We start from the raw sequence: 15,055 nt of genomic DNA on the forward strand, positions 1-15,055 counted from the left end.
TATAATTAATTATATTTTTCCGTAAGTTACATGTATTAACACACACTTCTCTTCATTTAAAAGTTTGGACCCTTCTTCATTCATATACAAGATGTCAGAAAGGATGGATAGCTGGAACCCACCTGAATCATGGAAGAGAATAACTTGTATCATGATGATTCGTGCCCGCCATCAAAATAAGGACATTACGACTGCTGCCCAATGCTCCCTGAATACAGTAAAAACAATCAGGCATGAACTAGAGACTTGCAATGGTGACTACGAGGATGTAGCAAGAAGAAAGATCCCTAGCAGACGATCTGATTGCGTTCAGTACAGCAGAATTCCTCGCAAATCTGCAGGAACAGGTGTTGAAGAACCCTGGCATTGGAATTCGGGCTTTGTTCGTGGAGTTGCTAACTGTAGTCAAGCCCTGGATAACAAGGGTAGCCAATGGTAGGCCGTATGTATGGCAGCAGGATTCGGCCCCTTGCCACACCTCTGGGAAAAGTCAAAAATGGTTGTCTGAAAATTTCTACGACTTCGCCAGTCCAAATGTTTGGCCTCCAAACTCCCCAGACCTTAACCCCATGGATTATTTTGTATGGGGCGCAGTTGAAAAAGACACCAATCGCACTTCCAGTAATACAAAAGCCCAGTTAATGGATAAAATTAAAACAGTTTTTGTGGCCCTTCCCAGGGAGACTGTAGCATCAGCTTGTTCGAGGTTCCGAAGCAGAATTGAAGCTGTGATCGATGCTAATGGTGGTTATTTTGAGTAAATCTTGTTGATAGTATTGTAATTAACTCTGCCTGTAATGTTTTTTTGTCAATTCATTAAATTTAATAGATACAAAGAAGATTTTCTTTTTCCTTACGAAACTGTCAAATTTATCCCGAACACCCTGTATATATATATATATATATTGATTGATTGCATTTTTGAATTATATATATATATATATAACATTTACTTTTCAGAATGGTATACATTACATAAATGAACTGGTTTTGCACATTGAAGTATTTATAAATATCTAGCAATATTTCTGTGTTGTTATTATTATACATTGATGTGGCTTGTAGTCATTGGCTAAGAGAATACTGTAAATGTGGTCAAGTTCAGTAGTGAGGATATTCTTTGTTATCAGAAGAAATGAATTTTGCACTGTTATACAAGGTTTTTGTGATTCATACTGTTGGAGGATGTACAGGGTGATCAAAATTAAAGTATACCTGTTTAAGGACTTGCGGATAACTATCCAGTTATCCGGTTGCTGCAAAATTTTGCAGAAATACATTGTGCATCTCATGCAGAAGCAATATCTAAGAGAGAGAGAAAAAAAAAATACTTCCAAAATTCACCACTAGGAGCATTGTAAACACCAAACATGGACTTTGCATTTCACTCAACTTGGCAGGTGCCGGGAGGATTTTAAAAGCTGGATGTGGGATTTTTCACATCATTCTGATTGTTAATACTGTCCATAGTGATGGCACTAACCTTTCTCCAATGTGCTTTGCTTGTGAATCTCTGCTCCCTAAACAATTGCAATGCTGTTGCTGCACTCTGTGAAATTCATTGCCTGAACAAATGTCGACAAGGTGCACTGTCTTCATGTGCTCTGCAACAAATTATTAGTCGTTTTGAAGAAACTGGATAGTTGGGAGTGAGATTGACAAAGGTTGCAAACCAATCAGTTAACAACAGGTGAATAAAGTTGCTGCTTTCATTGTGGAGCAGGCCGTAATTATCAATGTGCAGTGCACATGCTGTATCAAGACACATGGATGTGCCTTACACATCTGGAAAATTTTACAGAAGACTGCATTTCTGTCTATTCAAGATAACCCTGACACAGGAGTCGCCTGCAGACTTTCAAAGTCGACTGACATTCACTTTAACATTTCTTGCTCGAGTGGAGTTGGATGCTGCATGGCTGTGGATGATTTTGTTAGGAGGTGAGGCTCACTTTAACCTGAATGGATCTGTGAATACCCACAATTGCTGGGTACAGGCTATGCAAAACCTGCATGCAACCCAAAAAATTCCTTTTCATTCACCCAAAGTTACTGTCTGGTGCAGGTTTACAACTTTGTTTATCATTGGGCCATTCTTCATTGAGGATATTTGCCATTCAGGTCCTGTGATGTACTCAGTTACTAAGAGAGGTATCATGATATGATAAACAATTTTTTTGTGCCACAGCTACAGCAATGCCCGTGCATGGATTCAGCGATTTTCATGCAGGATGCCCCTCCCACACACACACACACATTGGTCAATCAATACATGAGGTTCTTCAAGAACATTTCATAGAAGCCAGAGTGATCAGCCATGCTTTCCCACTGCATGGCTACCTCATTCACCTGATCTTGACCCCCTATGACTTCTGGCTGTGGGGATTTCTCAAAGACCGGATTTATCAGTATCATCCTGATAACTTGCCAACGCTGAAAGACAGCATAATATAGCATGTGAACAACATCAGCATCCAGCCGCATTGAACATTGTACAAAGGATGCAGTTTTTGACATACTAGAGGACAGCACTGAACCGTACAGCCCATGAATGCATAATGGAAGCAAATAAAAATTTGTGTTGCCTTTCTCCTTCTTACACACACAGAAAAATTATTATATCTACATTTGGTTCATCATATAGTGCCTGTGCCGGTGAATTTTGAGCTATACTTTTTTTTTCCCCTCAGACAAAGTATATCTAGAAAGGGACAGACTGTTGTTTTCTTTTTCTGAGGTGAATTAGATACTGGCTGTTAAGATGTGTCAGAAAGATATTAAGAGTATTAAAGTTGTATTGCCAAATGGAGAACACATCTACGCAGATAGTGAAACAGTGGGTCTGTGTGGGAAGGAGTTAAGGGTTCTTAGTTGGGGGAGGGAGGGAGGAGGATAGTGGACATCCCGTGGCTGTTTTTCCTATTTATAGAATTTTCCTTGCCAAACAAGGAAAAGTCTATAAATAGGTTTCTTTGGGATGGTGGAAAAGATCGATAGACAAGTGACCAAGATGGATCAATCTGTCTAATGCTCCTTCTGAGAATAGACTTAGTGTGTGTCTGTTGCAAAGTTTAGGTAACAGGCAGAAATCAGGAGATGTGATATAAACTTATAAGTTGCTAAAATGAGATTGACTCAAAACAAATTGAAGAGAACCAGGAGTTACCCCAGAAGTTGTATAGTAGTGTGGTTAGCAAGGGTGTGCAAACTAGATTTTTTTGCTTGAAGAGTGGTGAATAACTGGAATGGATTGCCATAGATGTAATCCTGTAATAAATAGGATTGCATCTATAGAAAAGAAAAAAAAAAATTCTATAATTGGATACCTTCAGGAATACAAATGCAAAATGCATTTTTTACTAAAAATATCAAACTATACTGAAATGAAAAAAAATCATTAAATACGAGAATATGTTTTTTGCATGCACAGCACTTGAATCAGGAATTGAATATATTAATACTTAAATAGTAGATATCAACACACAAGGTATAGGGTAAATTTTACTGTTTGTTAACATATCTTGTATATTAATGAACTTCATTACCACCATAGATATATCTATTATTTGAGTATTATACTCATTCTGGTTTCTTTATTCTGTTAACCCTCTCACTTGAGAATATATTAGCTAACCAATCTCTCCTTGCTGACTTATTTATTTTCTTTTATAATTAAAAAAACAACAAAAAAAACACTGTCGGGACTTTCAAGTGAAGATATTAATAAACTACGTGTTGAAGTTGCTGCTTCATTCTTTAAAAGCAAATTACCTCCATGTAATTTACGAAGTACTGAAATTTGTGCAATGTTGTCATTAAGACAAAGGAATCATATATCTATTTTGAAAGCAGATAAAGAAAAAGCTATAGTGGTATTGGATAAGGCTGACTATGAGAGGAAGATAGTGCCTTTTACAGGATATCTCTGCCTGTCAAGAAATTAGTTATAACTCTGAAAGTTTCCCCACTTGGTTATACTATAAATTAAAGATGCCAAGAAATTATATTCTTAGTTTAATCCTTTATCCAAATGTAAGCAAACAAAGTTTGTGCATGAAGTAACTTCACTACTGGGCAATTCTTGTATATAGAGGCTAATGACTTCACATCACTTGCCTTAGTATCCCCATAATGCAAAGTACATATCCTTACGGACATGTATAATGCTGTGCATTATGGACATGTCATTACCCAGACCAGTTTTGACCTTTATTGAACCAGACCCATAAGTGATACCAAGGTTGAAGTAATGCAGAAGTCATATTGCCATATATGACTCCATATTTGATTCCCGATAAATGGTGCCTGTGAATAAGTTTCGTTAAACTTGTACTCCTGAATTTTATCGTAATTGCAAGTATCTTTTTTTTGTGCCAAATAACCAGTAAATGGAATACAGAGGGTACTAAGGAGCGCTACTTCTACACAACTCGTAGTTACCCATAGTCCTTCATATCAGTTATTTTTCAATTAAAATAACAGCCACATGAAAGCGCTCGATATGCCTACCATGCGAAGTAAAGATGACGGCAACAAAGGCTAACAACGAAAGATTACTTCTAGTCCCGTCAGCGTATAGCAGCCGACAGCCAACAAACCGAAAGCAATACGAAGTGCCGCAGTTGCGAAAACGAAGTTACCGAAAGGAAAAAAGGTATATCGTGAGATTTCTGTTGCAACTGGCTACATACTTCTTGCGCGAAAATAGATGAATCGGCGCTCAAGCTTTTTATCGAATTGAACCAGCCTTTTTTCTGTTCGATGTGCCTTTCTTCTGTTAAACAGTTGCTGAACCTAGGCAAACGAGTTGAAAATCTCGAACAACACCTTAATAACACAATCGATACTTTCTTGTCCAAAATCTGAAAGTTGGAAACAAAATTGGAGATACTCGATGACCACCGGCCGATCGCAAGGGCATCTGTACCTGCTAACGAATTCTGTGATTTAATCGCATCGCTGGTACACGCGTCACTCGAGGCCAAAAACAGAGACTCAACGCTGTCATTCTGAACTATGTGGAGGATAACGGCAAATCCTTAAAAGAAGAAGTTAGCAAACTAGCAGGTGAATGTAACTTTGATCCAGGAATATTACCAGATGTCAATGCTTTGGTACCATAAACAAAAGAAAGGATGGAACAAACTTTCTACTTCTAGTGAAAGTGATCTGTGATACACCGACAAACACTTCCAAATTAATAACGGCGATAAATGCAAGCTGAAGGACAGTTGCCCCCAATCGCGTGTACGTGCTCTACCTGACTTAACCTTTGAACAAAGGGAACAAAGACGCCAACTCCGAAGACAGCTAGAAGAAAAACGGCAAATGGAAACAACAGCTGGACCATAGACTACAAACAAACCAAACTAGTGCAAAAACCAAGTGATGCCACTAGTAGCCACCAAGGAGACCAGCATGCAGGCACTGCATAGGGAAAGTGCAAGACCCTTGCGGTCAAAGCCATGTCCCACAGACCCTTGCATATCCACTACACCAACATCCGTGGTCTCAACATCAACCTTAATAGCGTTCACTATCATCTACAGTCAACCAAACTTCACCTACTCTTCTTAATAGAAACTCAAATTTCACCTTCCTCAGGCACCGTTCATCTCAACCATCCAAACTATTCACTATTTAACTCCTTTTGACCCAAGAGTTGTGTGTGTGTGCATATATCTGCTCTGACATACCCTGCCAGAGAGCACCTAACCTAGAAATCGCCCAACTTTGACCTTCTTTGGCTAAAAATATTCCTCCCCCACTCAGTAAAATTCATCTGCTGTTTCTATCGCTCTCTCAATACCACCAACCACTCCGAGCTCTTTAATTTCCTCTCCTCAAAAGTTGATTTCCTCCAGTCCCACTATCCTAATAGTGAAATCATCCTCCTAGGTGATTTTAATGACCATAACACCAACTGGCTTTCCTCTTCCAGTTGTACAGATCCTGCAGACAGAGACGCTGAAATATTTGCCATCACCAACGACTTTACACAAATAGTTCACAAGCTGACCAGAATACCAGATGACCCAAATCACTCCCCAAATACCCTAGATCTCTTCCTTACCAATGACCTTTCCAAATATACAGTGAACATAGTGAATCCCCTGGGTAATTCTGACCACAACCTAGTACTTATCTCCTGCCCCACAACAATGCTTACACAGTCACACCTGCACAAGAGTAGTCTGGCATTACAACAGTGCTAAATGGGACAGCCTCCGAGACTACTATGCTTCATTCCCATGGTTGGACTATTGTTTACAGTCTTTCAATCCAAACATATGCACCGAACACATCACCAAAGTAATCCTCACTGGCATGATAACATACATTCCCCACACCACTCTGAACTGCCATCCCCTATTCAAACCCTGGTTCTCCAAAAGATGTGCCAAGGCTGTACTAATGAAAAACCAGGCATATCACAACTGGCTCAAATTAAGAACTCCATCCTCCTTCAGTGACTATACTGAAGCCTGGAACAGATGCAAAAAAATTATCAATGATTTCAAAACAGAATTTGAACGGGCAAAAAGCAGGAAACTTGCAGCCTGTCCTAGCGGCAGCCATGCCTTTTGGTCTCTTGCTAAAGCATTTGGTCGCACCTTTTGCCCTACACTACTCCCACCCCTATCATACCCAGGTGGCTCACTTGCAACATCACCCACAGAAAAAGCTGATCTCCTGGCTTCACACTTTGCCTGCAATGCATGCATAACCAACAATGGCAAATGCCCCCCAGTCATTCCAACTGCCGAACATACAATGCCCCCTATATCCTTTTGCCAGAAAGAGATCATAAACCTGTTGTCAAAATTAGACACAAAAAAAAGCCCCTGGTTCTGATGGCATTCCTCAAATTGTCCTGAAGGTCTGTGCAGCAGAACTGACTCCTATCCTATGCCGTCTGTACACACTATCTTACTCCACTGGTATATCCCAAAGCCTGGAAATTGGCCTATATTCAACTCATTCCCAAAAAAGGGAGACAAATTGCTGCCATCTAACTACTGCCCTATCTCACTCACCTCAATCCTATCTAAAGTGATGGAGAAACCATCAATTCTGAACTACTCTACCTTGAAGGTACCCATCTATTAAGCGACCACCAGTGTGGATTCTGCTGATGTCGATCAGCAGGTGACCTGCTCTCATATATCACCCATCTCTGGACATATACCATAGAAAAATTTGGTGAATCTCAAGTGGTTGCACTCGATATCTCTAAAGCCTTTGACTGGGTCTGGCAGAAAGGCTTACTAAGCAAACTTCCATCATTTGGACTGTCTCAGGACTTCCAGATGGATTGCCAGCTTCCTGTCTGGATGCACACTATGTGTAATGGTAGATGGCTCCCTATCCTCCCACTACCCTAATGCTGGGGGAGGGGGTCCCACAAGGTTCAGTTCTCTCACTGACCCTCTTCCTTCTATACATCAATGACCTACTTCAGTTGATCTCCAACCCACAGTTTTGCAGATGACAGCACATTGCACTCCTCCCTAGTTTGATAAACCTTATCCTACACAACTCACTTCAACCCACAGAACATCAACCACAACTTCCCTTAACGCAGACCTCCAAATCCTCTGATGGGGCTCAGATAACCTCGTCAACTTCAACGCTAGTAAAACCCAGTTCTGTCTTATTTCCCACAAAAAAGAACCATTTTCCCCCAGTATTATTTTCGATAGCACTCAAATCTCCAGACAAGATGAAATTTCTCTTCTCAGAATTACCATGACATCAGGCCTCTCCTGGCATAAACACATCACAATCATTGCATCCTCAGCTTCCAAAAAACTAGGCTTCCTCTTTTGCTCAAGATGCTACTCTTCAAAACAGCTGTTAACCTTATACAAATCGCAAATCCACCCAGCCATTGAATACTATTCTCACATTTGGAGTGAAGCTCCTAAAAGCTCCCTCGAAATGCTTGACTCAATACAGAGGAGAGCAATTAGACTTAAATGATCCATCTCTTACTGACTCCCCCCCCCCACACATACACTTTCACATAGACATTTAGTCTCTGCAATTTGTATATTCTACAAATATTTTCATGGAAAATGCTCATCTGAAACAACATCAATAATTCCCCCCACTCTGTACTAAACCCATTGGAACACATACAGCCACCTCCCAACATTCCTTCACAGTACACCTTGAAACCCACAGAACGTTTCTTTTTCTCTTCCTTCATCCCTGCTACTGCTGTACTGTGGAACAGTCCTTCCCCCTGAGATATTTCCCAAGGAATACAACATACAGGCTTTCAAATCGAATGTGAACAAGTTCCTCCTTTCCCATCCCACTACCCATATATGGTACTGAAGTACTATAGGTTGACCAGCCAACCTCTCTTATATGGGCCCAACATAAAAAAAGAATCTCTGGATTAGAGATGTTGAAAGTTATTCCACTTGGTTATACTATAAATTAAAGATGCCAAGAAATTATATTCTTGGTTTAATCCTTTATCCAAGTGTAAGCAAACAAAGTTTGTGCATGAAGTGACTTCACGATGACTAGGCGACTCATTGAGATACTAAGGCAAGTGATGTGAAGTCATTAGCCTCTGTATAAGAGTTTCCCAGTCATGAAGTTACTTCACTTGCAAACTTTGTATGCTTACACTTAGATAAAGGATTAAATCAAGAATATTTCTTGGCATCTTTAATTTATAGTTATAACCCTAAAAAAACACAAATTAAACAATTAAATAAACTCCTTGATGAAGTTCTTATGAGGGATCAAAATACTTTGGATAAGTTACAAACTCATTTTGGAAGGACTCCTCATTTATATGGTCTCCCAAAAATTCATCAAGAATGTTGTCCATTAAGACCCATTGTGAATTATATTGACTCTCCCACTTATAGAATTGCTAAATTTCTTTCATGTTTATTAACTCCCCATATTGGAGAATCCAGATCGTTCATTAAGTATTCCACATGAAAAAATCGAGAATATTCAAGTACAAGAGTCGGATTTGTTTGTCAGCTGTGACATTATGATGTCAAAGATGACATTATAATGCTCTCCTGATGTGAAGATTTTTGAATTTGTTATGCAGTCAGGATATTTCAGCCTGAAAAACAAGATCTATAGACAGATTGAAGGCACTGCCATGGGGTAGCCACCTTTGGAGACAGAGGGCTACCTGTTCTTTGATTTGCTTGTTTCTACACACTGATGTACTATTATTTTCAGTATGAAATATCTGTACTTTCATTAGTTAATTACTGTGGTTATTGTGTAATTCGTTTGTAATTATGCCACAGGTACCTTTAAAGATTGTAATCTTATGAATAAGTGTTCATTTATAATTCCCATTAAACATATGGTTTTTTTTTTATTGTATTTTAAATCATGTTTATACCTTTATTGTATTATAATTCATTACTTTTCCCTTTTTAATTTAGTGTATACCCTCTTTGCACTCTGTGAGTATGTAGTTGTGCTCACCAACATGGGATTTCACATGACAGCCTACTGGGATTTTGAAGATCAGGTTCTTACAATCAGCCCATTTCAAGCATCTGCATTTAAGGTTAGATGAAATAAATCGATGTTGGATTAGGCAAAGAAATAAAGGAAAAAAAAAAAAAAAATATATATATATATATATATATATATATATATATATATGATATTAGCTACTTTATAATGTTTTAAAAATTAAACACCCAATACTCATAATCTTTGTATAATAATCACAAAGATTTGTTCACTAAATTCTTTTAAAGTAGTATTTTTCATGTCATATGGAGTATACATAATATGAACATTTTTTATTAAAATTGAAAGGCCTGTTAATTTATTGATTTACAAGATTTTTCTCCCTATAATTTTTCATCATTGATTATTTATGTGTGTTTTCATGCATTTTATGATAATCCACATGTCTGTTAAAGTAACGTGTTTTGCTGCATGCATAATTCTCTATTATATTTGGTTTATCCATACATAATTTTATCCATCCACAGTGGTTGGACAGATTTTGCTAAAATTTGATATTTGCAATCTTTACTAAAATTTGCCAAACCATCTCAGTTTTAGTTAATAAAGTGGGTCAGTTTTACTGGCATAATTTTGCATGCTGCAAAATGATTTGAATTGAAACACTATATGATATAAATGACAAATTGTCTCTAGTGCATTAGCCAAAAATGGCTCTAGGTTTTGTAATAAATAATATTATAATACACAAATGCTATGCAAAACGCATCATTTTATGATGTTTTTATATAACGAAACCTGTGGTGAATTCATCACTAAAAAATACATGCACTAACCACTGTAATGACTATTTAATTCATAAATATTTCATCCCAAGTATCTTGGGACATCATCAGTACACATTATAACATGTTACTGCATGCATATTGAGATTCCATTGTAATCATGCACCCTAACTGTATGTTATTCCTAGTATTGTTTGAACTACTGTACTGATGATGTCTCAAGATACTTGGGATGAAATATTTACGAATTAAATAGTCATTACTGTGGTTAGTACGTGTGTTTTTTAGTGATCATTTTATGATGTTTTGGATCATTTTGTTTATTTATTTACTAAACTGTAATATATATACATATAGCAACAGAATTTGCATAACGTATATATAAGCTGTTAAAGAATATAGCTTGTATGCTGATAGAATCAAATAATGAAATTGTGATACATGTGGAAAGAGTTGATACAGTAATAATACTGTTCGTGTTTTGCCTTTGCTGGATAAGAACTTAGAAGATTGTAAATATAAATAGTTTTTGCACGTGTTTGTATATATATTTATTTTTTACAACAAGCAAGTTTATGTCGAGCTTTATATATTTATAGTATATTTTATATTTCTTAACTTTGTAACATATTTTCAGGTAGTTATATGAATATGTTAAGGTGCAGTATAATACTTATAACTGTTAGCATCTTTTATTTGAATCATATAGTTAAAAGTAAAGAATTGTTTTGGACTTTTGTAAATATAAATTTTAAAAATTTTTAGGCTTAAAATAAGTGATAAAAATTAAGGGAACAATTTTACTTACTCCGCATGCGTGTGTGTGTGAAAGAGAAGAGAGCTATGTAACTTCAAGTGTAGCTTTGGAAATTGAACAATATTAATTATGTACTAATTTAAGATGTTGAGCAGGTCTTTTCTTCAATTACACACCCAAATTCAAGCAAAAGTTGTTTTTTTTAAATTCTTACTAACATCTACATTAATTGACATTTTTTACGCACACATTTTCTTCCCTTAAACAGTGAAGTAAAGTTTGATTATTTTCTCTTTCCTTTATGCCAATCTCACCATAAATGATTGGTAGCCTATTATAAATTTAGTGCATTTAGTTTGGTGGATCGGTTATAGTTTTCAAGGAATCACACTTTAAAGACCAAACATGAAACTTTTTTAAGCTACTTCAGGCCTTTAGTATGGAGGGCGACAGTGAAAATTATCTACTACCTAAATGGCACCTGTCATTTAATATATAGCTATTTAGGTAGTGGACATTTTTCTTAAGCATTTCTTAATTGAGACTTGTGCAGAAAAACATGAATATGCTACTAGTTGTTGGAAATTTATCTGGTTTGAATTTATAATCACATTTTAAAATAAAACCAAAGATTTGATAATTACATCATAGAGTTTTAATCATTACAATTATTTACACTGAAAATTATTAAAATCAGTTAGAAGTTAAGAGTTCAAATTCAGAAAAACTAACTTTTTTTGAATTTGAATTTTTTGAAAACAAAAAAACTAAATTTGTCCCACTGGTGGTGGAACCCACCACTGGGACAAATGAGTGTGGGTAGAGAAATGATTATGCAGTGCCGAATGCATTTTCACAGGTTTCAAATCTGAATGGGTTGGTAATAACATTGAAATATATCATTATTGAAATGCATGTACATGAATGTCAGAAGTATCAGAAATAAAGGACATGAGTTTTTGGCATTGGTCAGCTTAGCTGGGTCAAAAATTATTGGTATCAGTGAGACCTTGTTGACAGAAAATAATATCATTACACAGATAGGATGTAAGGTGCATTGTATTTTCATGGAGGATAAGACAGGAGGAATATTGCTGATGATAGCTGAAAAGCTTCAACAAAAACAGAAGAAAAATTGGTGGTCTGAAAGAGAGAGAGAGAGAAGATTTATTTTAGTCTATCTGTTGCAAGACAGAGGCTAATATTAACAAAATTTTCTGGTCCTTTGCATAACATGCTGAAACAGCATGTTGTGCAAAGGACCAGAGATTTGAAAGTGCTGGATCTGGTAAAAGCATCAGAAAAAATATCCTATAATCACAGTGTCCACTCTACCTCTGATTGGAGAAAGTGACATGCATTCTTGTTTTGGAAGATTGCTTAACATGTGAAATTCTCAGTAATGAAAGGATTTGAAATGTTGGACTACAAAGCTTGTAATTATGTCAGACTTAGGGGAGACAGCTCGGAGCAGTCCCATGGCTTAAGCTACAAGGAAAGAATGTAGTCTATGGGAAGTGGTCAAAGATTGTATTAGGGAAGTGGTATCAGAGTGCATACCTCAGGTTAGGAGTATAAACCAAGTGAAAGTTAAGTGGATGAGTAGCGATACAAAGCAGCAGCTGCAAAAAAAAAAAAGGAAACATTGTGGAGAGAATATAAAGAAAAAAGGTGATGAGCATACTCTTGAGCAGTACAAAGTGCAGGCAAAAAGGGTGACTATTTTTCTTGTATAGTAAGAAAGGCTGAAATGAAGAATCAGATTACAAGAAAATAACTAAGGAGGCCATAGTAAATCCAAAAGAGTTTTTTTTCTCCCACTACATAGTAAGTAGGAAGACGAATGATTGTGGAAGCATAACATCAGCAAGTACTGATGGTAAGAAGGCAACAGAAGCAGAAAAAATAATTCACTTACTAAGTGATCAGTTTGTAAGGGTATATCATCCAGGTTTAGATTTTGTAGTTGTAGATGTGATAGGACTGATGTGTGAATTAAGATAGATGAACTGGAGGTGCTCAACATATTCAAAAATATCAATGTGAATATAGCAGCAGGACTGGATAGCATGTAAGCCTGTGTACAATGATATGTGCAAGAGAATTGGCAGTGGCGCTGATGTGTAGTTGTTTAATCAAAGTCTCATTTCTGGCAAGGTTCCAAGATAGTGAAAAGATGCTAGATTGTTCTACTACATAAAGGTGGCTACAAAGCAGAGGTAGCAAATTACAGACAGTATCTTAGCAGTGGTGGTTAAGTATTGGAAAAATTGGTTAAAGTAAAATCCAGGAATTGGCATATAGGAATATCATTATGACTCTGTCCTCTCCAAAATAATAAAGATAGTTATCAATAGCCAGCTCATCTAATGAATTAATCAGATATCCCAGTATGGTTTTCACCATTCATGATCCACCTGGGGGGAAACAATGGTTTGTAAAAGGTAGATCCAGTTTGAGTGATTTACTCACATTTTATAATAGTGACAGCAGAAAGAGATAAGGGAAATAGCTACATGATGATACTGCTGGACTGTGCAAAGGCATTTAACAGAATTTCTCATGGGAAACTATTACATAAGTTGGAGCAAATGAGAATAGATATGAAAGCTGGTGGCATGGATAGGGAGGGTCTGACACACAGGTACCAGAAAGTATATATGGCAGAGTGGACTCTAAAAGAAATTGGGTAACTAGTGGATTGCCTCAGGGCTCTGTACCAAAGCCACTACTCTTTAATTTGTATGTTAATGATATAGGGAATGATTTCAAAGGGGGATATTCAGTTGTTTGCTGATGATACTAAACTGGGGATGGCAGTAGTTAATTTAGATAAATTAGCATTATGAATGAAGGATAATGGCTGTCAATTTTATGTAGAAATTTGTAAGATTGTAAGCACTTCAGGATGAAAAAGATTACATACTGTGTTTCACACTGATAGTACTGGATTGCAGAAAATTGATGATGCCAGGGATTTGGGGATAATGAATGACAAAGAGTTGAGATTCATAGAGCAAATTGCAAAAATTTCCAGAATAGTTCAAAGGATTACTTAGATGTTGAAAAACATACCAACATGTAAAGAGATCAGTCGGATAGCCTTATAAGGAGGAATAATAACCACCTTATAAGGCTATTTGGCTGCACCTTGACTACTGTGTACAAATTTCATCGCCTGGATTTCTTGGTGATTAGAAGCTGGTGGAAAGGATCCCAAAATAAGGGACCCCGTGACAGGTCTGTGGAATTCTCCTTGTGAGGATAGCTTGAAGGTTGTGTAGGATGCAAAGGTTAGTTGATAGGTAAAAAACAAGGAAGAGACTTATAAGTTAAGATTCTATAAGATTAACACAAAAGAAATTTTTAATACATGACAAATACAGAACTGGACATCAACCCTAGAAGTTGTGTAAGATTGTGAAAGGTAACTCTGTGCAGACTAGATTTTTTTTTTCTTGGAGAGTGGTATAATTCATGGAATTGATAAGTAGTAATAAGTAAGTATGGTGGGTATCCTGACAGTGAATGAGTTTAAGAAGTATGATAAGTATTGCTTGTATGAAAGTTGGTGTCTTCCATGATGAGCATTCTGATTCCATGGAGATACCCAAATATTAATAATTAAAGCAATGTTGATTTAAGCATTTTACAGAAATACAAACTGAGTAATACAATTTTTTTTTGGTAGAAGTGTACATCCATCATACTCCTTTAACCATAATTATTCATTAGATATTAGATTTTTGAGTCAAAACTAGAAAAGTTTACTAACTCAGTTGATTTTAATTTAATGAATATTTGGTAATCTGTAATGTGTAGTATATTAGTCTGATTCATTATTATCCTAAAACCCCATGGAATCAAAGACTCATCTAGGTGGTCCCTTCATCATACACACAGCTCATCATAATGTGCCTTAAACACACTTGACCTCTCTGTGGGCACCATGCTCTCAAGAATACATTCCAATCATTCACAACTCTCCATGCAAAAAACCTGCTTCTCACTCCCTTGCTCATACCCTCCTTATACAGCTTTC

At 36.8% G+C, this 15,055-nt stretch overlaps 1 protein-coding gene across 5 annotated transcripts in view; it reads left to right on the top strand.

The window, feature by feature from the left end:
* The window catches only part of LOC150109295 (acyltransferase PGAP2-like), a 222,977-nt gene that overhangs the window by 120,200 nt on the left and 87,722 nt on the right, over positions 1 to 15,055 (top strand). For all 5 annotated transcript variants that reach the window (XM_090407069.1, XM_090407099.1, XM_090407088.1 and 2 more), the window contains exon 5: positions 9,435 to 9,562. In XM_090407069.1, the coding sequence (XP_090263195.1) occupies positions 9,435 to 9,562 (128 nt within the window). The remainder of the gene's footprint in view (positions 1 to 9,434; positions 9,563 to 15,055) is intronic.

Source organism: Typopeltis vanoorti, chromosome 2 (assembly GCF_054136105.1).
Source record: "Typopeltis vanoorti isolate ZY-2024b chromosome 2, IOZ_Tvanoo_1.0, whole genome shotgun sequence".
In the NCBI taxonomy this organism is placed as follows: Eukaryota; Metazoa; Arthropoda; class Arachnida; order Uropygi; family Thelyphonidae; genus Typopeltis; species Typopeltis vanoorti.